The sequence below is a fragment of the Oreochromis niloticus genome, linkage group LG14 (assembly GCF_001858045.2).
Source record: "Oreochromis niloticus isolate F11D_XX linkage group LG14, O_niloticus_UMD_NMBU, whole genome shotgun sequence".
Taxonomy (NCBI): domain Eukaryota; kingdom Metazoa; phylum Chordata; class Actinopteri; order Cichliformes; family Cichlidae; genus Oreochromis; species Oreochromis niloticus.
In genome coordinates, this window is record NC_031979.2 from 17,367,587 (window position 1) to 17,391,830 (window position 24,244).

Genomic DNA, 24,244 nt, shown 5'->3' on the forward strand with positions numbered 1-24,244 from the left:
TCTATACCAGCAGTTAAGCACGATAAAGTGTTTGTGCTGATATGCTCTGTTTTGTTTTCACTGTTTAGGGTGCTGTGCATTATGGTCAAGTGTCTTTGGTGGCATCTGTTCAAAAGTCCAGAAGTCTTGTGATTTGTTCAGATGCAACTTTGCAAAGTTGTGTTTCTATGTTGTTTTTAGAGAAGAGGCTTTCTCTTGGCAAACCCTTCCAAACAAGCTATACTTGTTCAGTCTGTTTCTACTTGCGGTGTGATTAACTTTAACATTTAACATGTTAATTGAGGCCTGTAGAGTCTGAGATGTAGCTCTTGGGTTTTTTTGCAGTTTCACTGAGCATGGCACGGATTCACCTTGCCAGGGCATTTATTCCTGGGAAGACTGACTATTATTTTGAATGTCTGTCAGTTCTTCTTCACTGTGGAGGACTTCAAATTGTTTGAGAATGGTCTCTTTACCGTCCCAGATTGAAGGGCACCAACAAATGTACAACTAAGAGTATTGCTGATGATATTTTCCTCCTTGGCAATGTGCTGCCAAGACTTCCGTTTTAAAAGAATTGGTCACAATGGTTAATGATCAGTTACTCAAGTGCATTTGATTAGCAACACCTCGCTGCTACTTATCATCTTAGTTCCTGTGGAAGCAGTAAGGGTGTACTTAGTTTCATACAAGATCTCTACCTTTCTTTTTCACATGACTGTTAACTAGAAAGACTTAAAATATTAATGAACAGCATAATGAGTCGAACTGTATTGGATAAACAAATGTAAAAATGAATTTAGCAGTACTATCTTGGGTTTGAAATGATATACAGTGTTATGTGCCATACAGTAATAACAGAACCACAAGCAAATCCTCTGAGTAGAAGATTGAAATAACACTTATAATGCCAGAAAAATCTGTCTTCAGTTAAAAGAAGTAAGAGAAATGTTTGTAATCCTTTAGACAGCCTTTTGTCAAACTGTGTGCATGCACAAAATAAATTAAATCTTTCCCTACCACTCTCTTGTTTCTTTTTCATCCTTTTCTGCAGCTCCAATGGTAAATCAGTGTCGTGGGCACAGACAGAGCGCAGCAGTTCACGTGGGAACCACCTGTGGCAGCGTCTGTCATTCCACATCAAGAAGAAAGAGAACAATCAGACTGCTGTTATTAAGCCTTTCTCCAAAACCCCTGAGGAACAGTACTGCAGTGGGGCTGACCTGCCGCCACATGTCCCTCTGCCCTCACTCCCGTCTATGTCTTCTCTCCCCACTCATCCTGACAATGTCACCGACAAGACCCTGTATGAGCTCTCAGAAGCAGAGGAGCACTACTCGATCACATACCGGCCACAGACGCCTTCACCCATCAGCACAGTCAGCCAGAGAATAGGAGCGAGTTCGGGAGAGGAGCCTCAGATGGGCAGTATTCCAAAGTACCCGAGCAGCATCTGCAGCGCCGGCAGCGGCAGCAGTTGCGGTCCTCCCAGCAGCGGCTCTATTGTTACAGGGAGTGACGGTAGATTGGTTATTGTGGACGATCGCCCAGGGGAGCCCCAGAGTTCACTGATGGATCAGATCAGCTGTGTGGTTAACCGCTTCACTGCCAACATAACGGAGCTCAACAGTATGATGCTCTCGTCCTCCCCATCACACTCACACATGCAGAAACAAACACCTCCATCTCCTCATCCCACCGACCCCTATCTGTTACCCCGTGAACTCCAGATGCCCCCGACCCTCACCACCTACGCTGATGTCCAGCCGCTTCCTCCTGTTGAATCAAGCTTTGGGGGCCGGGGTGGCTGTCCCATTCACTCTATGCCTCATTCACCTTACCCCCTGCCACCCCCTCACCCCAGGCCTCCCCGTCCCGCTCCCCCATGCCAGGGGGTCGGCTCACCTGCCTCACCGACTCCCCTCTGAGGAGGGCAGAGTTGGAGGAGGAGCTAATTGCTTTGACTCCTCCGTCACCCTTCCGTGACTCTCTGGCTTCCAGCAGTGGCTCACCTGTCTCTGAGAGAGATCTTTGTCTCCCGCCAGTCCCGTCCCACCCTCCCCCCTCGCCCCCTTCGCCCAGGTACACCAGACTGACACTCAGAAACTACAGCCAGAGTTCATCCTCACTGTGAGGCAGAGATGAATCACAGAAATGAAGAAAAGCACTCAAAAACAACACAGCTTGTAAACAGAAGAGATAATGGGTAGATAAATCGATTTGCCCGAGAAATGGTTGGTGAAGACACCAAACTGTGTTTGTGTTTACATGTTTGCAGTGAGTTGCGAGTCTAAGAAACTTGCCCATGTTGTATTTTCTTGCCGTTTCTCACGAATGTGGATGGAAAACTGCAAAATTGGCCACTTAGCCAGTAAGGCCAGGGATCATTTGTGAGGGTCTGAGGCTACTCATCATTTAAGTTTGGGTAGTGGCCTTAAGGTAACTTGGCTATCAACTAATTAGAGACTGTGGATGTGTGTGCGTGTGTGCGTGGTAGTGTGAGTGTATTTTTACTGTATCTTAGTTAATCAGATGTGATGCCAAGATGACAGCAAACAGTATTGATGAGTAAAGACTCCTTCAGCCTATAAGAATTGTCAGAGGCTATCAAGGGCACAGACATTGGCTCGTAGGCACATTTACACAGGTGCACATTGACAAACACAACTGTGGGCACACTGATACAAATACAATGTAAGGGAAACACTGTAAATATGTATGAGGTTACAGATTTTTCTTTGATTATTAAATCAAACACGCTTCTGACAAAGTGCATTGCATCAACAGTGTTAACATATACAGGCACTATGTTAAGAACCACCTTTTCATTTATTCAGCTTCCCAATCTGCTCCAAGCTATTTATGTCCCTGGTCCCTTTCTGCCTCACGGCTTTCTTTTATCCTGCGATCGTTTCAGTATTTTCTACTCTTCCAATTAGTTTTCTTCAGAGGTTTGAATGTATGTTTTCTACATGACTCCTGAAGCTGTTGGGACCAAACCTTTTGTAGCTTTCTGTGTGTGACTTGAGAAAGAGGACGAGAAAGGGACTGAAAAGACCAGGCCTTGTTTTACCATAAACATCTTAGTCATTAAATGAGGTTCAGGTGGATCATTGGCAGACGTCTGATCTCAAAGCTGAATGTTGATGTGTGACATTTAACACTGCATTTTGCAAGGCTTAGCTGGATCCCAGTCATGACATTTTCTCTATACAATATGTCAGCAAGACACAGTCGCTCTGTTTCATCACAGACAGTGCTCTGAATGGGTTTAATTGAAATCACGGCAATCTATAATGTCAGTGGGCGCAAATTGATAGATTGAAGCTGGGGAGCGTCCTCCTCAGCCACTATGAGGTCCATCTGTTGCTCAGGTGCTATGATTTTTTTTTTTTTAAACAAAGGTGGCAGAACAACCAAAGATGTTCACAAAAATTGAGCATTAGGTAGATTTTTTTAAATGTTAGGTTTACTTAATACACTGCTGCCACATACTGTTAGTCTCACAAGACCATACTAGTTGACTGTTGATGATGACTGACATCCAGTATAGCCAAATAAAAATGTCAGTGATGCAGATCGAGGAAAACACAGACTTGAAAATTACCCAGACCTCAAGTAGTATTGACTTAAAGGAATACTTCCTTATTGTGGAAAATTGGTTGCGGTTACAAGAGCAGGCAATCGATACCACTCTCATGCTTTATCTGTCAGGTAAATGTATGAAGTCTCTGCTTGTTGCCTGGCAACCGTGTGGTGATGACAATACTTCAGGAAGTCATGGTTAAATAGAAGCAAGATGCAAATGATCCCCTATGAAATAGCAATGTGTTTTTGAGATTTGACATTTTAATTATTGAATTAAGACCAAGACAATAAGGCTAGTTGTTTCTTCACCGCCTGTAGCTTCATGCGGTCAGTATTCTCACTTCAGTAAGAATTTAAGTCCATTGGTTTAGTCTTTAAAGTCTGGCTTCATGCCATATATCCTAGACTGAGGAAAATGTGAGTGAACTCAAAGTGTTTGGCAACAGTAGTTCATATATTTGTAGGAGATCAGATTTGGCTTTTTAAGATTTGGGTATGCCTTTAAATAGAGTGTTCTTATATATGTGCCAACGCGTGTACCTGAAGGAAAAATGTGCCACTGAATACATTTACTAAGATGCTTTTGAGAAACGAGGCCTTGGCTTTGTTTCAGCTCAGTTTTTGCAAAGCAAAGCAAAAAACACAAATACAAAAAAAATTTAAAACCAGGAGGTTTTCATACACAACATGAGCAGTTTTTAAAACATTTTATTTTTATGTGGCGTGTATACAGTGTGCACATACCATTAAAGCGATTACTAATTGGACCGTTGATAAACACAACACACCAAAAATAAGTGCTGTATTGTTGTCCATCATGATAGTCCACAGTCTGGTTCCTCCTTTTTGAGTTTACTTACGAATTTGTGCTCTACAGTAGCCAGCAAGAACAAACTCAGACAAAATGACTCTGTAAATACTAAGGGCATGCAATGACAGTTCTGTTTTGTTTCAGATGAAAGTACATTTATTTACATATCAGCAAAAGTTAAAAAAAAAGAAAAAGAAAAAAGAGATCTTTTTGAGCTATGTTATAGCATACAGTACCAATATGTGTTACGACTACAGAAACTGTGTTACTACTCTGAATGTGTGAGTGACCATTCCTATTCAAATGTCTTGTATACATACAATATAATAATATTAATATGACTATTGTGCCAAAGGGGTTAGGAAGGGTCTAGCTTACTCAGTTGTGGGTAAATACGTGATTTCTTAAAAAAGATGTAAATGTAAAACTATTTATATTGTTTTGGATATTTTCTATATAAATACTCCACATTTTCCAGTGTAAAAGCAATATTATCCATCTGTACACAAGGTGCACATGTTAAATCAAATCAAAACACTGTTTCTGGTTCTTTTTCATCATTCTTTACTCTGTGGAGGACAATTGAACTAGGAGGAGGGTGGAGAGATTAGTTGAAAATTTTCTTTGCATTTTGAAATCTTTATTGAATGAAATTAGGACATTTGTTGATTTCAAATAATCAACAAATGTGTGGTAATTTCCTTACTCAGTTTAGAGTCCAGTTTGTTTAAGACATGGCTGCAGATTTAGATCGGTAAGGACATTAACTGTTGGTGCCATCATTTGTTGTACTTTTTTGCTGCTTTTTGTGTGGGGTGAACAGGTTTATTAAGTCATAAACCTGATGTCATGTCTCCTTAGTGGTATCCATCCAAGTCAAAACAAGAAAATAATTTTTTCTTTAGTTCCCAAATGGAAAAATGCACAGATGCACACAACAACAATCTCAGATTATTGCTCAGAGGTTTTTGCATATGAGAAAGAATAAATCATCTAAGATTTTCTGAACATAACTTCAGACAAAATTCGCCCCTCTTCTTCATCTGAAACTGCTGCTGCTGCATTACTACTGCTACAACTACTCATTTAATTTTAATAATCTGTGTCCTGACCTGTTGTTAAAAATTAACCTGCCCTATTGTTGAGCTTTTATTTGGGAGGAGCCCGTTAATATGCTGTATAATGCGCCGATAGAGTAACACGGAGCTTGCTTCAGCACTGCAGCTGCGTGTTATCAACTCCCCTTGAAAAACACAGAAGAGCTACCCCTGCAGAAAAGACAGGGTCAGTGCTTGCATCAGTTGCTATCTTATTCTCTTTAAGTTCTGTGACATCACCTTAAATCTACAGATGTAGGTTTTAAGAGTATGTTGTAATTCTTACACAGTAGGAAAAGTTAGCATCATGGGATTTTTTTCCCAGGTCAAATTGAGAATTTCTAATTCACAACAAATGCAGAGCAAGCAACAGAAAACCAGACCTGATCCTGCCTCCTGAATCCCAAACATGATGGCTCATAATAATCTAGCATGAACTCAGTTAATGATTATTCTCTTGATAATGGTGATGATCATGTTCAGCAAAATCTTGATTTCCTGATGATGTCCCCCCAAAATGTGTTGACTAAGTCTGATAAATGCACTTTATAGAATTGGATTGATAATCCCTGGGCTTAAAAATATCTTTTAATCCAGATGCGGTCAGCTGCTCATCAAAATGACACAGTCATTTTTTTATACCTTTTGGATGAAAATATAAAATCAGTCCACCTGTTATCGAGACGGTTCCTGTTGCTTCTCAACCCATATATGCTGATTTAGAGCCAGATATAAATATGTATAATAATCTCCTGTGATGCTTATTTTCCTCTGTTGATCATAATGTGAGGAAAGCCTCGATCTTAAACGTTCGCTACTCTACTGAATTGCTACTGAACGGAATAAGGCTATCACTCTATGAGGTCCAAGAGTGGTGCATTTAAGCTGACCCTCACCACTGACTCTTGCAGAGGGAGGCATGAGAAAGAGCGTTATTTCTCCATTAGGGATGAGTTTGACTGGGAGTGCTGTGTGGCGGAGCAGCCTCTCTCACTGCCTTGCTAGAATTTTTATTTAATTTGGTAACAGGGGAAAAAAATGAGTTATGTTTACTATGTAAACACCACACAGACTTTTGGTTGTGTACTCTGACAGGGCATGTCCAGAGAGGTTTGCTTTGTCACTCTAGTACTTATATTGTATTGTGATGACCACCCGTCTGAGTGCAGTTTAGTGAATGTTATAAATAATTTAACTCTTAAAAGTGTTGGTGAAGTCTTTCAAGGCAGAGAGCAACGAAGCCCTCTTCTCTTTTTCTCACAAGCAGTTATATAGTTATAAGTAGTTATATCTGCTCTTTATTTTAGCTTTCTTATTGGAAGACAGAGATATAAATTGATACTGATTATTTCAAGTTAATTCTCAGGCCTGCAGTAGTGTTGCAAAAAAGGAACATTCCTCAATATGACTGGATGATCGACCGAGTTGAAAGCTAGATTGCATTTTCAGGATAAAATAACGGCATTTAGACTCTAAACTGTGCTGTACAAAACATTACAAGATGAATATCAGCGTCCTGAATGTTGGCTTTTTGGAAGAGTTTCATGAAACTACTTTTGCTGCAATCGGCTTACTGAAAACCGAGGCGCTGAAGGAGGTAAATTAGATGTCTTAAAAATCACTGACTGTATTTTTGTATGTTTGTCTGAAGCTGCTGGTCTCATGTTGCTTTTGTTTGTTTCTTTTTTTTTTACTGGTTAAAGAGGATGTGCATTTTGATATTTTGGTATTTAGGTAGTCAGTGTGGGTAATGTTGTTCAGAGTATAGAGGAATAATTCATACTAAGAGGTTAGGTTTTAATATTATACTGATAAGAAATGAAAGAGAAGTTTGAGTATTTATTTATGTGGCTTAAAGATTTGTAAGGAAGTGAAATACATTTTTAACCAGGTCAGTGTTGTTTTTAGAGCATTAACGTTTTACATACAGAGCAGGAGGCTGCAGAATTTATGAAATATACTTCTTTACACCCAGAGAATTAAACCAAGCTGAACAGTTCTGAACAGCACACCATGTGACGTTGACTTCTTCTGTATTTATTGTGTGTTTTTATATTCCTCATTTGTGTCAATCTCAGCTTGGATAACCGCAGTGGACATGAAAACACAAGTAAAATCCTTGTTAATACCCCTGCTTCAAATTCTGATGAGGTCCATTTGCAGTAGAGTGTGTGACACTAGAGCGTTCGTGACATAAATAGGATGAATGTTGCCTACAGAAGTGACGTTTACATTTTTACTGCTCACTTGAGATAGTCGAGACGTTCGTGTCTGATTGCTGACTGATCTGTGACTTTTTACAAGCTTGTAATCCAATATAAATATTTTGTGTTTTTCTGGAACACTGAGTCAGATATTCTGAGCAAGAAAAATACATTTCATTTATTGACAAAGGAAGCTCATCTGCATATAAATGAAGGGCCTGTGTTGCGCTCCAGTCTCTTTACGTCCCAGATTTATCAAAATCGGTATTCAGCCAAGCTCATCGGAGCGGTCTACTTTAAGCTTCATTTTGATAAAGAAAGATGATGGGTTATTATAAATCTAATTAAACAGAAGTGGAAGGAGCTGATTTATCTGTACTGAGTATATAGAACCAAATATATTTTTTCTATATATACTGAGAGGTTTTTAGGCACTCAAGATGAAAAAATAGCTACTAAAATTAAGATTTATGATGGATGTAAATGAGTTATTCTTCTTTATTAACAATTTATGAAGGAAAAGTTCAGCTTCAGTTGCAATGTAACCCCAGGTTCCTCACAGCACTATTCATTCGAGCTTCTCCACTCAGTGCCAACTTTCTCTCATTGTATGTTTTTTGAATGGGTGGACAAACACTGCGAAAAATCTGACTAAACCACAGTTACATCTGTCATTGGAAAAAAACAGCAAGAAAAGTTTTCATAAGCTGTGTACCTGTGCCAATATCTTGATATGATAACAGTGGCTCAAACTGATCATTTCCTAATGGAAAATGGTAGTGTTTATCCTCCCATGTGGATTCGATTGTTAGTGGAAAACTTTTAAGTGTGACTTTATTTTTGCTGTTTTGTTTTTGCTTAACTCCTGATGTTCAGAACTTTAGAATGTAATTCGATGCTTTGTATGTAACGGAAGATGGTTTTATATTTGGATGGTTGACTATCATTATTATTATTTTCACACAGTTGTGTAAAGTGTCAAATATAAGAATATGTGGTTCAGGCTGTTTGGAAAATACAGTTTGTTTCTCAGTGGCTTTGTTGTGGGTTAGCGAGAAGTGATGTGAGGAGTTTGTTCGTGTCTGCTTACGGCAGATTTTATTACTCAATTAGTTTTAGCCCAGCCTCAGATGCAACAAACACAAAGGTTTGTGGGACTGGATTCCACACTTGTTTGTTGCTGACACTGGAGCTTTGTTCATAGGCTTTTTAGAGGATCCCAGAAGACCTGGAATAGATTTAGCCAAAGCAGAGTTTTTCTCATCTCCCAATTAATTCATCTTTATGTCTTCTTCCAATCGGGCCCACGATTACTCTCATGAAGGCCTTTCTCTGTGCTGATCTTTCATCACTGGGGAATAGAAAACAAAAGGAACAAGGAGAGTGGGAGTGTTAATCAGTTGTTTCTTGTATTTTTTTTAATAGAACAAAAGATTTTTCGTTAAAGGGTATACCAAAAAAAACAATAAGGGAGGTCTTTTTTTTTTCCTTTTAAGAATAGCCAGGGGGAGAGAGGCTTCAAATTGACATCCAGTGTGGATGAATTTTGTTGTTGTTTTTGAGCAATAAAAAGCACAGTTAACATTGTACGATCGAATCATTAGCCAGTAAGTTTAATTTCAAAACCGCTTAAATTTGGCACAAATCTGGACAAACCTCCTCAGAAATATGTTCACATTATAGGTGATCTGTGTTTTAAGAGCGCGTGCATCATTGTCCTGTGCCTCCAATTTTTCACTGCCGTTTTGCTCTGCTTCCTTTTTTTTTTCTCCTTGGTGCCATAAGTGGAAAAAGCTGATGAACAAAGATGAGTTGACAGGCAGGAAGTGCAGATGCATTAAAGGGATCACCGAAGAATCACAAGCCTTGAAGCCTGTGCTTCCAGGAAGCGACGTGAGCTCTAGAAGTTAGGTCAACACAAGGCAGCTGTAAACTCGCTGCACATCCACATACCAGAAAAATATCTCTTTACTTTTGTAACTGCGTCAGGTGACGATGGAACGTACAAATTCACGTTTTTGTTGTGCATATCTCCTCTCGGCAGAAACACTGTGCTGCCACAGTACTTTGGCATTAACTGGTCGATTTTTAAAAGTCACCAGTTTGACTCACTGTAGTCAAACGCCCACCAGCTGGGCACCAAGAGACAGCCTGAGTAGTCAATTCAACATGGAAAAAACGCATAGAGCAGTCTTTAACTTACACATATGAGTCACATATGGTTTGTTTGGTTTTTTTCACTGGGCTATAACACATGTATTTTGGTACCTTTCAGAAAATGTGACCACCATGCAGCAGTGCTGTGGAGTCCAAGAGGAGAAGGGTTGTGTGGTTTGTGTGGGGGGAAAAAATGACAAAAAAAAAAAAAGTCTTTCTTTTTATGCCATTGATAATCATTGTGTAAGTGTACTACAAAGTACCTTTGAATCAATATTGAAATTGTTATTAAAAAAATATGACTGACTTCCTTGTATCTTGACATTTTTTACATATATTACTTTGGATTTACAGTTTGTAAATATAATACGAAAGATGTGAGCAAAAAATTGTTGTGCATTAAGTGAAATAATTATTTTTAATTAAAGGGGTCACTGCAAGATAAACAGTGAAAAGTCAGCAATCCTGTTTTTGAAGAGTAATAGACCAACAAATAGTTTTTCATTGGTTCAAAGTATCTAGAAGGTTCCAGGTTTGCACCAGCATGGTGCCTTTATGTTATGAGTGTGCATGTTGTTTCCAGGTGCTTTGGCTTCCTCCCGCAGTCCAAAGACATGCATGCTGGGCTAATTTAAGATTCTAAATTGGCTGTAGGTGTGGATGTGGGCACAAATGGATGTTTAATTATATCTTTTATAGACTTACAATACTCACAGCAGTTTCATCGATTTTACAGAATTTGTTGTGAATGTGCAAAGTAATGAAATAAAACGTAATGAATGAAATAAATGAATGATCTGATCAAATGGTTAAAAGGACGTCAATAACCTCAGGTTTAATATTCTTTAATATGAAAGGTGCACTAAAACTGAATCTCAGCATCCAGCAACTATTATGGAGCAACTTTATGACAAACAGAAACATATTAATATTATTACGATTAAAGGCAGATTGATGCAATATCAGTAGGTATTCTGACTTTCTTAAGCACATCAAATATCAGTCGTGACATAGTCAGCAAACATTAAATAAAGGTCTTTTTTTTTGTTCAGTCACTGTTTATTTACTCACGCTTGGCTGCCAACTTAGTTTTTAGGCAGCAGCAGTCCCAGGTCTAATGCAGTCTTACATAAACGTCCCTAATGAGTTCCTCTCGGTGAGGTTGTATTTTTTAAATCTGGGGAAAATAGAGCACCGGTATTGGATCATTGCATCCCAACTTGTAAAATGACTATCATTCTGACTCCTCATTGCACTGCAGTCAAAGTATTAGGTAAATAACAAATAAATAAATAACAATAAAAAATAAATAAAACAGAAGAAATAAGGATTTGTCTTAGCTTAAGTAGAGAAATTATTTGTTATAGTGCACATTGTTGGGTCTGTTCCCACAAACCCGCTAATTCTAGAGACTTATTCATCATGAAAGAAAACAAGACAGTCAGCGATCGATCGATTACTTGCGCAAGGGAGGCCTCATCTGTGTCCAGCACGAAAATGACCCCGACGATGGCCTCCTCCTGCTGCCTTTTATTGAGAGACAGTTCACACAAAACACAGCAAAGCAACGCCCACATGGTTCTAAGGCATTGTATGTATATGTGTGAACTTTTATATGTAAGTAGGAATGTGTGTGTGTGTGTGTGTGTGTTTTGGGGGTGCGTTTGTGTGACCTCCTGCTGACCAAAAGGGTCATAAAAGCAGGAAGCTTACAACACAAGAAACAGATCTTTCAGATAGAATGTATCTACAATAAAACCTCCCCCAACACAAAGTGGTTAGAGGTGCTCAGGATCAAAGGAATGGCTTTGATAATACTGCTTGAACTAAGACTGTACAAATTTAAGAAACACAATGGCAACATTCAACAATTAGACCTAACATTTCCCCCCTTTTTGTCATTGTATATACTTAAATTTCAACTTATGCCCCCTTTGTTTGGACAGTGTCAGTGTAGATTTCATTCATACACAACTGCTCTTCATTCACCTTCTATCGATGCAAAAGTTCACAGTTAATACATGTAAGCAGTTAACCTGCTTCTCATTGATCTCATACACCGTAAACTACATCCTATACGTAAGCAAATCAGTGTCAACAGTCCAAAAACAGGAATTAATATTTTCAAAAGAAGATGCCACCAAGGACCAGACATTCACCAAGTTATCCAGCCTTGTGGTGCATCTACTCCTGTTGTGCGATTCATTATGTATTCCTGCAAGTAAACAACTGAATGTAACAGTCAAACAAGAAGAATCAACATTCTCAAAAATCATATGTCACTACAATACAACTGTATACAGACATAGGCATTCAAACACATCAGTTGACTTTATCGTTTGTCCATGTGGCTCTCAGCTAACTTCAAAGCTGTAGCCTGGTCAACACCCTTCTTTATGACTCCTATCAACCCCCCCAGATCTTTTCACTATAGGCATCCTGTGGGGGTTAGAGTCAACTGGTGAATTATCCGCATTTACAACTCTTCTCCTGTCCTGTTGTCACCGCAGGAAAAGCTTTGTAAAGGAAATTGGATCAAGGTGTTTTGATCTTCTTGGCTCACAACCTCAACCATCTTAGAGAAGTGTTCATGATGTAAATGTAGACAAAAGGCTTCTCTGTTTGCATCCTTCTTGCAGAGGACAAAGAGAATACGTGATGTTGTATAAATTCCATGATAAATCTCCAACTTGGACTAATCCCTTGCCCTTCATACACATAGGCAACTGGCCTGTTTCCAGTTTATTTAGCTGTTCAATGTCCTGCAGCAAGTCAGATACTTGGAGTCGGACTAGCAGGTCTGTCGTACCAGAGCAGTTCACCGTCCCAGCTACTGGTGAACCAACCGTCCATTCAGGTTCAGAAGTTGAAAAGTTGGCAGTGTTCCAAGTACGTTTACTCCTGGATGTGTTGCTAAGGCAACCAAACAAACTGTCTCACTCTCAGTGATGCTATATGGCCACAGTCCAGAAGAATGTGTAGCCAGTGGCATCACAAGCATAACCATTGGTCTCGTTCTTTATGTGAGCGGTTGTGTTCACAAACTGCCACAGGTAGTTGTTGAAAACCCCATGCGGGTACTGGGTGTGATTTGCTCTGTCCCAGTGCGCTCCTGTCATCCCACTCTGGGTCCACAGGCACAAGAAGGCGAACAGCACATTCCCAGCCATTCTAAGTTGGGTTCAGGATCCGTTGGTTTCTTCACCAGGATTGAGAGGAGAGGTCCTAGAGATATACTCCCCCCTTTGTACCCTGGACTTTTCACCATCACCCAGAGTCGGCCAGGAAGTGTGTTACCTTCTTGCAGTGCGCTTGATGTATCCAAGTGTTTCTTTCAGCAATCTTCACTGCTGTGGTCGTCGTCAGCAGCATCCGATATGGACCTTCCCACCGTGGACTGGACCAGCACTTCCTCTCCATGGCCTTATCAACATCCAATCTCCAGACTTCAGACTCTGCTCCTGTGGAGAAACAGAATCATCTGGCAGATCATTTGTTCTCAAGACTTCTTTATTTTTACACATTTTAAGCATCTAATCTGCTAATATGCTCTCCCTTCTGCTCTCCTATCATCACTACAGAAGACTAGAACTCTAAATGCTCTAACATATATAATCTCAACGAGTCAGACCATTCTCTGTTGGAGTAATCCTCATGTACATTCGTATACCTCCTCAGCTTCCCTAGTTGGGACGATTTCTACCCACTTTGAAAAAGGACACACTATCACTAAACGGTACTTATAGTTATTACAGTTGGACAGCTCTATAAAGTCCATGTGAATAACTTAAAATGGGTGACCGGGTCTGGGGAATTTCCCTCTCTTAGGTCTCAAATTACCCCGAGAATTGTGCTTGCAACATATCATACATGACCTGCAAAAAAATTTTTTTAAGGGTATTTAATCTTAAAGTATAAACTACTCATTATCTCCCTCCTGTTGCGACATGGCAAAGCCCATGGCGCAAAATAGCAGCAGTCTTATACAAATTCTAAGGCAGTATTGGTTTATCACACAGATAACAAACACCATCCTGCAAGCTCGCTCCTACTGTAAATCACAACTGTTTCCCTGCAGTAGATGAGTGGCCCTGCATGTCTACCAGTGCATCCTGCATAATAGCCAACGTCTGCTGGCGTTGCACTGCTAAAACGTTAACACCATGTTCTCCTAAAGTTGCCTCTTTCACGATCTTATCTGCAAAAGCATTCCCTAATGCAACTGGATCTTTCCCTCACATGTGTGCTACACATTTACAAACGGCAATTCTACTGGGTAATAACACTGCCTCCAGCAGATTTTGCAAGAGTTTGGCGTGTTCTACAGGTTTCCCTGTAGAGGCTGTCACACCTCGTCTCACCCACTGCACCACAAAGAAATGTAACGTAGCAAATGCATATTGGCTATCAGTGTATATTGTCACATCTTATTTCTCTGCAGCTTTACACACTTCCGTTAAAGCTAGCATCTCTGCTGCTCAAGCAAATATGAAACATGCTAGTTGTCCTGCACAGATAACTTTCTCACTATCTACTACAGTAAAACCTGTTTTAGCCTGTCCCTCTACTGTTGTAAAACTCAAACCATCAACAAACCAAACCTTTCCCTCACCAAGTGGCACATCCGTTAAGTCATCCCTCGGCTCACACTCCTTCTCTACGTGGTCTCTACACTCATGAGGAGTGCCCTCTTCTTTCGTTGGCAAAAGGGTTTGACAGATTCAGAATTGTGCACCATTTTATGGTAATATGTGGTTGTGAGAGTAACAGTAACATTAAAGACAAGTGTCTTGTAGGTGACAGAAATGTAATTTTACTCTGCAGTAGTAGACATCTACCTCGTGTGGAACTAACAGTGTCAAAAAGGTGAAAAACTATATCCTGAAACATTGTACAGCTTAAGCTGCTGCACATACTGGTCTCACGCATGGAGGTAAAGCACAAGCAACTAGAGCTAATCTTTTAGGATAGTAAGTTACTGGCTTCACTTGTGGAAAAAGTGCTGTTAGTTATTTCACAGTCACCTGGCATTTGTGCTGTTCACAGAACCACAAGTCCATCGCTGGACCTCCTCTGCGCTGTCACGTTTTGGAGCTTGGCACGCTCCCTCAGGTTCTCATGTTCCGACGCTGCTGAAGATTTTAAAGGCACAGCACGTCGTACACCTTAGTTGTCTTCCTCAACGTCAACGTCGAAACTCTTTTATCTCATTTAAGATTTTGCAGTGCAGAGTCTCCTCATGACGATCTCCTGGAAGCCCAGTAGCACAGCTCTCTGTGCCGAAGGTGATCTCTGATACTCCTGAAGACTCTCTCCTGGCCTCAGCTTCGATCTTGTGGATGATCCCCTCAGTCACTCCTTCTCGTCATGGCATCTCGTGACATCTGCAAATTAAAATGACACTCCTCTCGCCACATGGCTTCCGGTATGTGTCAACTCCCCAATGAGACATGTACAAGAATGTTGCACAGTCTCCCTAAAACATTCTCCAGGGTTTGTCCCTTGGAGCAGCTTCACTCCAACCTGTAACCCTGTGTAAAAACATCAGTCAGCAATTAAATGTTTAGCTTATTTAACTCCCAGCTCCACCCAGAGCCTGTATCCTGGAAGACAAAGTCTTTAAATCAACCTTCACATTTTCAACCAACTATAGATCATAAGAGTAATAAAGTATTCAGCATAAAAGACAAATATCATGTGCAGGTTTTCTCCAATCATTAAATCACTATTATTATTATCATAATTTGTCCCAAATCATGAACCATCCTAATTTATTCCACAATTTAATCGGTGACTTTCCTTAAGCAATGTCACTCCACTCATTTTTATCACTGTGAGCTCAATAGTGGCCAGCTAATGAGCCCCATATTCAACTATTCTGTAACCACTGCACATTTGTTCAATTGTCGCTTGTCTGTCTGTGCTGAATCCTTTACAAGCACTCTTAAAGAAAAACAAACATTAGCCAAACACACGGTTCATCCTGGTGGTCAGGTGCCGGCCATCCAGATTCCAGAGGTGCTGTAAAAGGTCATAAAGCTAACACTCTGCTGTAAAAAGAAGTAACACTGGTTTCAGTGTCACACTGTATTCACTTCTCCCTTGTAACATTCATATTTTCTCCACAACACAGTGTAATTTCATCATCAACACACAGCCTGTAACCACAGTTTTCTTCACACAAAATCTCAGTAATCCTGTGATAGAAAAACATCATTAAGTTGTGTCCTGCTATAAATCACATGATCAAATCACATGATTAACCATCTGCTGTAAAAAGAAATGTTAATGTTAGCGCTGCGCATTTGTATACACTCTTTCTCACAGTAATCTCTGTGAGCAACACAAAGTAGTTAATAACACACCCATGGTGAATTCACAGACACAGAAAAATTTAAACTAAAAAAGGTTACATTTGCAGAGTTCACGTAGTCATGTGACCCAAGTTTCCTCCTGTGGTCTCCTTCTGTTCCTGCAACAGAAGACACACACAGAGATACAGCCACACCTTTGTCAGGTGGGGGTTAACTTCACACAATGGTGTTAAGTCAGTCAGTCTTGTCAGCTTTGTCAGTCAGTCAATTTTTCCACTCATTCATTCATTCATTCTTTGCTGATAGTGGAAACTATCGTCGCATTTCGTTTCCACGCTCAGCAAAATGACGTCATTTCAAAGAAAAAGAAGAACTTTAGAATCGGATTACGTCGCTGAATCCTTTTTGGCAGGGACTTGTTTTCTGATTGTCCCAAATAAGTGGCTTTCTCCCGAGCCCATTTTAATTTTTGGAGAAACACTTTGCAACAGTTTTCTCGACGACGAGTCGTATAACGCTTCTGTTCTAATCGTGCATATCTGCTCAAACAGAGATCATCAACCAAAACTTTCAGTGCACCATGAAAGTAACAAAATAAAAAGAAAGGAAAGCAAAGGAAAGAAAGGCCTTGTTTAAGTCATGACACGTGTTCTTCATGCCTGGGGGATAAATCATAACAACCCATTTGGCAGGCTCAACTTAGTAACAAAAGACAAATCAACAGCCAGTTTAATCTCAAACATTCATCCAATCAGCCACACACAACATACAGCATAACCCTGTTGTCTCATCACATAATAAGTTTCTTCTCATGTAACCAAATGTGTGCCATGGTAAAACTTCTTCACACACCAGAAACTCACAATCAGCTCACTCATTTAAAACCCCTCATCAGCATTCTGTTTTCTCCTCTATGATGCAGTCATCTGTCCTACTATAATATTCAGTCCACTAGTCTATGTATCACTTTCATCTTACTAGTGACTTGGACAAGATGACAAACAGAATCTCATGCTTAAGATGCTGTCTGGTCTTCATGAGTATCATTTATTGTGTATGCATGTAGGGTTAGTATGGTTGATGTATTTTCTGTATGTTTTTGTGTTCCTCTCATCACATTTCATTATTCTCATCACTGCTTAAAACCACACACATCTCTCTCTCTCTCTCTTTTTTAAACTGTTCTTCTCTCCAAAACAGAAAGTAGCATTACAGCTGTTTCAGGCTGAGAAACACCAAACACTCTTCGTGCTATCATTCACCACACAACTTATGTTATTTCTTTGTCCACTGGGCAGGTGACCTGCAGAATCACGTCTGCCCCAGCTGGATACCTTTTCACACACACCGTGATGTCAGACACGCTCACACTCACTTCTGCTTAGAGCACAATTTCACTTCATTCGTCAACGATCCACACACCACGTGCTGCCCAATAAAACTTTGCAGTGTATTTCATCCTCTTTCAAGGCAGACTTAAACACCATATGTTTTTTTTTCTGTTGTGTCAGGGATGGATATGTGGTTGCAACGTTTCCATAAATTTTACATCCCCTTCTAAGGCAGCCTTACACATTTTATTCTCACACAAGACAACAATCAGCCACACTCACACAGACCACGTCTGGCCCACACACACACAACATAGGCCTATCGCTTGCGTCTACACGCACAGCTAGCGCTCTCTGTTGAAAACTCTCAAACGCCCCATATGGTGGAGAATTCAACCGTCGGACACTCTCCAAACGCCCCAAATGGCGGAGATTCCGAACACTCCTCACAGCGGAGTCACCGAACCTAGGTTGTCTCCACGCCCCACACGGCGGAGAAGCCTGCGTCTCTCTCACGCGGCTAGCGCGCTCCCGTACCTGCGGTCAACGCAGGGTCACGTAGCCGCTCTCTAAGGCCTTCTGTACTTACTGTTCGTGTTGTTTACGTTCATGGGAAGAGTCTCTGTATCCCGTCAATCGCCATCCATCCCGAGGGGAGTTCAGACGCAAACTTTCCGGCCTGGTGACAAGCAAGGCATCAGGGCTTTCCGTCAATCATCCCAGACGTTGCGGTGGCGTCCTCTCCCTCTCCTCGCGGTGGATGCGATGTGTTAGGATCCGGCTCGAAGGACCAAATAAATGTTGGGTCTGTTCCCACAAACCCGCTAATTCTAGAGACTTATTCATCATGAATGAAAGAAAACAAGACAGTCAGCGATCGATCGATTACTTGCGCAAGGGAGGCCTCATCTGTGTCCAGCACGAAAATGACCCCGACGATGGCCTCCTCCTGCTGCCTTTTATTGAGAGACAGTTCACACAAAACACAGCAAAGCAACGCCCACATGGTTCTAAGGCATTGTATGTATATGTGTGAACTTTTATATGTAAGTAGGAATGTGTGTGTGTGTGTGTGTGTGTGTGTGTGTGTGTGTGTGTGTGTGTGTGTGTGTGTTTTGGGGGTGCGTTTGTGTGACGACCTGCTGACCAAAAGGGTCATAAAAGCAGGAAGCTTACAACACAAGAAACAGATCTTTCACATAGGATGTATCTACAATAAAACCTCCCCCAACACAAAGTGGTTAGAGGTGTTCAGGATCAAATGAATGGCTTTGATAATACTGCTTGAACTAAGACTGTACAAATTTAAGAAACACAATGGCAACATTCAACAATTAGACCTAACACACATCAGAGTTGGACAACCAGAGCTGGTTTTTACCAGTCCGCATTAATGTGCCTGAACAGTGAGACTGGCATTCATGTTGAACCCAAACAGTGGAAGCTGCTAGACAGCACCTTGACAGCTTCTGTGATATTTGCTTCCCCTTCCATATCCTTCAGTGTCACATAGCAGCCAGGATGGCTAAGTGACACAGTGCAGCTATGAATCAGCCTCCAAAAACATTTTATTCATTTAACTGAAGGCATGCAGGTCAAGGCAATGAAATTACCCTGCCATCTTTCATTCTTTCTCAAAATCTCTGCCCAGTTTTGTCCTCTGTATTTCCTTCTGTCACTCTTCTTCACTCTCCTTTTCTTTCCTTCTCTCTTGGCCTCTCAACGCAGAAATTGCTGTCTTCAAAATGAAATTTCCAAATTGCTGCAAATGGCTTGCTATTCGCGTAAATGGATGGGATGAAAAGGCAATAATAATAACAGCCAAAATACAAAAAAGTGGGCAAATGAAAATGGCCAACAAAATAGATTATGGTTTGTTTTACAATGGAGGCAGTTTAGGCTACCGCATGTGCGTAATATGACAGCAAACACATTTGTGTGCTCCACTCAGTCAAAGATGCTTTTAAAAAACTATCATGAACATTTCCTTCTATAAACTGCTTGATATGCTCATATATGTGTCTCATGATAATTACAAGTAATAAGTAAATAAAAGAATAAGTAATAAAATATGACATTTGAAATTAGTAGACATATAGATGCAAAAACAGGATGCTCTCATGCCCATGAGATCCTGTATTATTTTCTATATTACTATATTTTAGCTCCTCTCCTATTCACAGGGAGTCGCCACAGTGGATGGCTCCTTCCCTATGCTACCCCCAAGGGATTTGTGTCTCCTCCAGGTCTCGAGCAGGGGATCTTTCACAAGTTGGGGGAACATGTAAACCACTACACGAGACACCATTAATAATATTATAGTGTTAATAAACTTGGAGTACAGTAAGGGCATTAATTTGGGCATGACATTAAAAAAGCAAAATAAACAAATAAATAATAAATGCATTTTAGTAAAGCAGCAAAACCTAAATGTACTTTAATCAGTTTTCTTAGTATATTTGATTTGGAGAGACCAGGACAAAATTAGAAACAAGAAACACTGAAACTGAAGTGACCCTGGTAATATGGAAATCTAGTGTAGTGTATTGATCTTTTAGTTTCACATAATATTTCATTGAAAAAAATCACGTTTTAAAAACTGAAAGGAAGAAAGTGCTTATGTCTCCCAATGAAAACAAACTAAAGGGTTTCCATAATTCATGTGACCATGACCTTTGACCTATGACCTTGAAGCATTATGTACTAAAACTGTGTATTTTATTATCTTTGCCCATACGATTGGAGCAGAATTAGCTGAAATTCGTATTGAAAAATAAAAACCATGTTGTACAGCTCTTGAATTTTTTTTCAAGGCCAACTTTGATCTTGAGAGTTAACACTGAACGTCAAGGTCAAATGCTTAGCCAACTCAGATACTGTCACACAGAATTTGAATACGATGTCTTGAAAACTGTTAACACTAGAATGCTAACAAACAGACAGACAGGCAGGAGGAAAAGAGGAACTTCTCTAAGAAGCTTCATGGATGTGGTGTAGGAGGACATGCAGAGGGGTAGCGTGACTGAGGAGGACGAATAGTGATAGGGTGAGATGGAGGCAGAGGATCCGCTGTTGGAACCCCTAAAAGCAATACGCCAAAAGCAGAAGAAGTAGTGACATTTTGTGGTTTCAGCTTAGTCAGATGGTCCCCACATGAAATCTATGTGGGCAGGGTGTCATGACAGCGTGTTCATGTGTGTGCTTGTCAGTGTTGGGACTAACGCGTTATTAAGTAACGCGTTACAGTAACTACGTTATTATTGTGGTAACGAGCACGGTAACTAGTTATTATGCCAAAACCAGGAACGCGTTACTCGTTACTGGGATTTAGATAGGCTCGTTACTCGTTACTCGCTTCCACAGATTCAATAACATTAGCAAGTGGTGGAGGCCAGCAGGTGGATGAAGGAAAAGGGAGGCAAGAGGAGAGCGGCCGCCGTGTCAGGTGAACTGAACTTCAGGTAAGAAGTTAAGACCTGCAGTCTATCTGGGTCAGATATAAACCAAGTTTGGGTGGAGTTTATTTTCGGTATGCTGACATTTTCGTACTGCGTGCTAGCTAGCATGACGGAGTTTCTATACAGCTGTGTGGGTGCTATGTTACTGATGTTGAACTTTATTTTGTTCATACGGTTAATTAATAGAGTTGCCAACCGTCCCGTAAAAAACAGAATCGTCTCGTATTCAGAGAAAATATTACGCGTTTCGTACTGAGGTGAAAAGGAACACAGTTTGTCCCGGACTTCAGCTACAATGAAAAAGACACAAAGCTGAAGCTGCACAGCTGCCTCTTCTTCTCTCATTCTCTCCTCTCCCATTTCTACTTCAATCACGAAACTGATCAATGATCAGCTGATCGGCTTTTCTCTCTTGTTTGTTTATCGCCCACTCTGCGCCAGAAAGAGGAAACCAGTGGATGTCGCGTTAAACAACAGCAGCACGTTTAAGCTTGATCAGCTGTTGTTAGAATTTATTTAATATTAATTTCTAGTATCAGCTGATGTTTGCTGGAGCCACAGCTGTAAAGCTGCTGGTCATGATATCGGTTTGGTTATCTGGTGAGAGGGAAACATGCAGATGAAACCAGGAGTTGTCCTTACTGAATCATCAGAGCTGAACAGGTGATGGAGAAACAGGTTTACCTTTTAGGTGACATGAATGAGTTGAAGGGAAGTTATGAACTGTTTCTGAGAGACAAATAACACCAGCATCCTTTTCTAAGTAGCTGACAGCTGGTAACTGTGCAGGGGCGGGTCTAGCAAAGTGTTGCCAGGGGGCCAGGTAGGGCATTAACAGGGAAAGGGGGGCACAAGGAAATACTTTTCTTTATTATTCTCATTTAAAATGTCTCGCTTTAAAAAAAAATAATTATCTGAGTCTTACAACAAACAACTGATAGATTGATACATATATACCATCAGAACAGTGTACATCACTGTCACAACAGTGTTTATTTTCATTCAAAGGCTTTATGATTTTTCCTATAATGGTGGGCCGGTCTCTAGTCAAAATGCCCGGGATGATTTTTTTGTCCCAGTCCAGCTCTGTATGCAGCTCATCTGCAGTCTGGTGTTACCTACATCTTCCTATTCAGAAGGCAGAATTTCCAAGTTCTGAGTACAATCAAAAGCACCACGACTGCAGTTTTTGTGTTGGATGTAAAAAGCAGGCTAGAATCATGGCGGCGGTCAACGACGGTCCAGGCGTGGGATTTCTCTCGTGGAAATGTGCACATTATTTTTTCCTTTCTATTGGTAGGTGGCACAGTGCACTTGTGGCAAGTAAGCAAGCTAGAAGACTGACAGTCTTGCTGGGTATCCAGTTACGGAAGCAACACATTAACAAGAGAATTCTGAGTAAAACCAAAGTTACTTTCCCTAGTAACTAGTTACTTTGAAAGTAACGAGTAACTTGAAGTAACTGAGTTACTTTTTTAGAGAAGTAACTAGTAATGTAACTAAGTTACTAATTTAAAGTAACTTACCCAACACTGGTGCTTGTACATACAGAGGTTTGCTAAGCGTATACATGTGTGGGCATGGACATATGCACTAGGAAGGTGGTAACCTGCTTTTGTGTGTAGGTGTGGTAACTGATCGTCAAGCCACTCCACAGGACTTGCAATCTAAATGCGAAGAACTTAACATTAACACCACCAGGCCTAAAAAGCTAACCCCACTCTGTGATGGGAGAGGCTCCACCCACACCTCCAAGTTATCGAAATGCTCTTCTTGCACCCTTTTTGTGACTCGGTATCAACGCACAAAAGCAGCTCTAAGCTTCTGCTAAGAGATGTTATTAGGCACAATATAAATAGTAAAACCCTTTTAGCTGATCAAATTATCATCAAGCTCCCATCAAGTGGAACTAAAACAGCGGTAACACAAGCAACATTAGTAGCCTAATAGCGTTCAAACAGCATGTTAATATATAAATTAGGGAAAATCTATTCAGATGTCATCAGGTACTTAACAGCTTCAGAAATGACTTAACCATTCTCAACTGAGAACTGGAGCAAACATTACATTTCAGAGTGTATATTTGCATAAATTTAGTATTAACTTTTACAGTAAATTTTTTTAAAAGTAGGTCTGTGAGAAACGGTGCAGGGAATGTGATGAAAGGTTTAGCTCGAGGCATGCATAGGCTCAGGCATGCTGCGTAACTGTTAATACACACCTGCATGTAAGGTAGATTTCAAATGAACTGAATTATTCTTTATTAATTATCATTTTTATGATATTCTGTAGTCAAAATGAAAATCAGGGAATCAGGAAATACACTGGAAAAAAGAATTTTTTTTAAATGAACCCACACAATCACGAAGCATGTAGAGCAGCAGCCAGGGGACGAGAGACTGAGAGCAACGTACAGAGACCGTGAAGGCATGGCAAAAGAAGAAAAAACGTGATCGAGGGAGCGAAGAAACCAAGCGAGCAGGGAACAAATTTGTGGGTGCCAATAAAGCAGAACTCTAAGTCACTTGAGTTTTAATTTCCTGCCAGGGGAAGCGAGAACAATATCAAGATTGAAACACGACTTTCAATGAGTCACTCTCAGAGGCAGCTCAGTGGGATCAGGCTGTTAACATTCGAAACATCATCCCTCCGTCTCTCTTCTTCCTGCTCCTCCATTTGCGTTATTGCATAGGCGCACATGCACACAAACACACTGGTATGCACCACCGCACATGGGCCCATAAATGTGATAGCGTACACATGAGCCCTCAGTAACACGCACAAACACACTCACACACAAACACAGTGCAATGGCACTAATGAGAGTGCATGACTAATACCTCTTCAGTCCTTTCTTCAGATGAGTGCTTATTATGGTCTGTCAAGGAGATGAATCAGTTTATGTCACGGTTACTATGGTGATCAAAGCCTCCAGCACTTCCCTTAAGTGCCTGCTAGCTAAAATAAGCTATTTTAACCCCTTTAACTACAGGCCTATCAGTGTACAGTGACACCCACACACAAACATATAAATAGGCAAGCTGACTCTCTGACCTCTCTGGAGACAAGTGAAAACCCCCCTGAGGGACTGTTTGAAACCCCTTTATACGCACAACAGGCACACAAGAACTAAAAAGACAGACTCAAATTAAGGCAGAAATAAAAGATAAACATGACTTTATGACAGAAATTAACCAAAAAGGGTAACTTTCTGGAGCAATGCATTTTTTATTAGGATCACGTCAGAGATCAAACTGCCATTAGATGTTTTTAAACCTTACCAACTCTACTGCAAGTATGTGCAG

General features: G+C 40.6%; 1 protein-coding gene across 4 annotated transcripts in view; it reads left to right on the top strand.

Moving 5' to 3' along the window:
- Positions 1 to 10,143, top strand: part of grm5b (glutamate receptor, metabotropic 5b) — an 86,413-nt gene extending 76,270 nt beyond the window's left edge. For 3 of the 4 annotated variants that reach the window (XM_019345268.2, XM_025898278.1, XM_013269371.3), the window contains exon 18: positions 1,034 to 10,143. In XM_019345268.2, the coding sequence (XP_019200813.1) occupies positions 1,034 to 1,907 (874 nt within the window). In that variant the 3' untranslated portion in view covers positions 1,908 to 10,143. The remainder of the gene's footprint in view (positions 1 to 1,033) is intronic. The other variant, XM_019345269.2, reaches the window with a different exon arrangement.
- Positions 10,144 to 24,244: the final 14,101 nt, after the last annotated feature.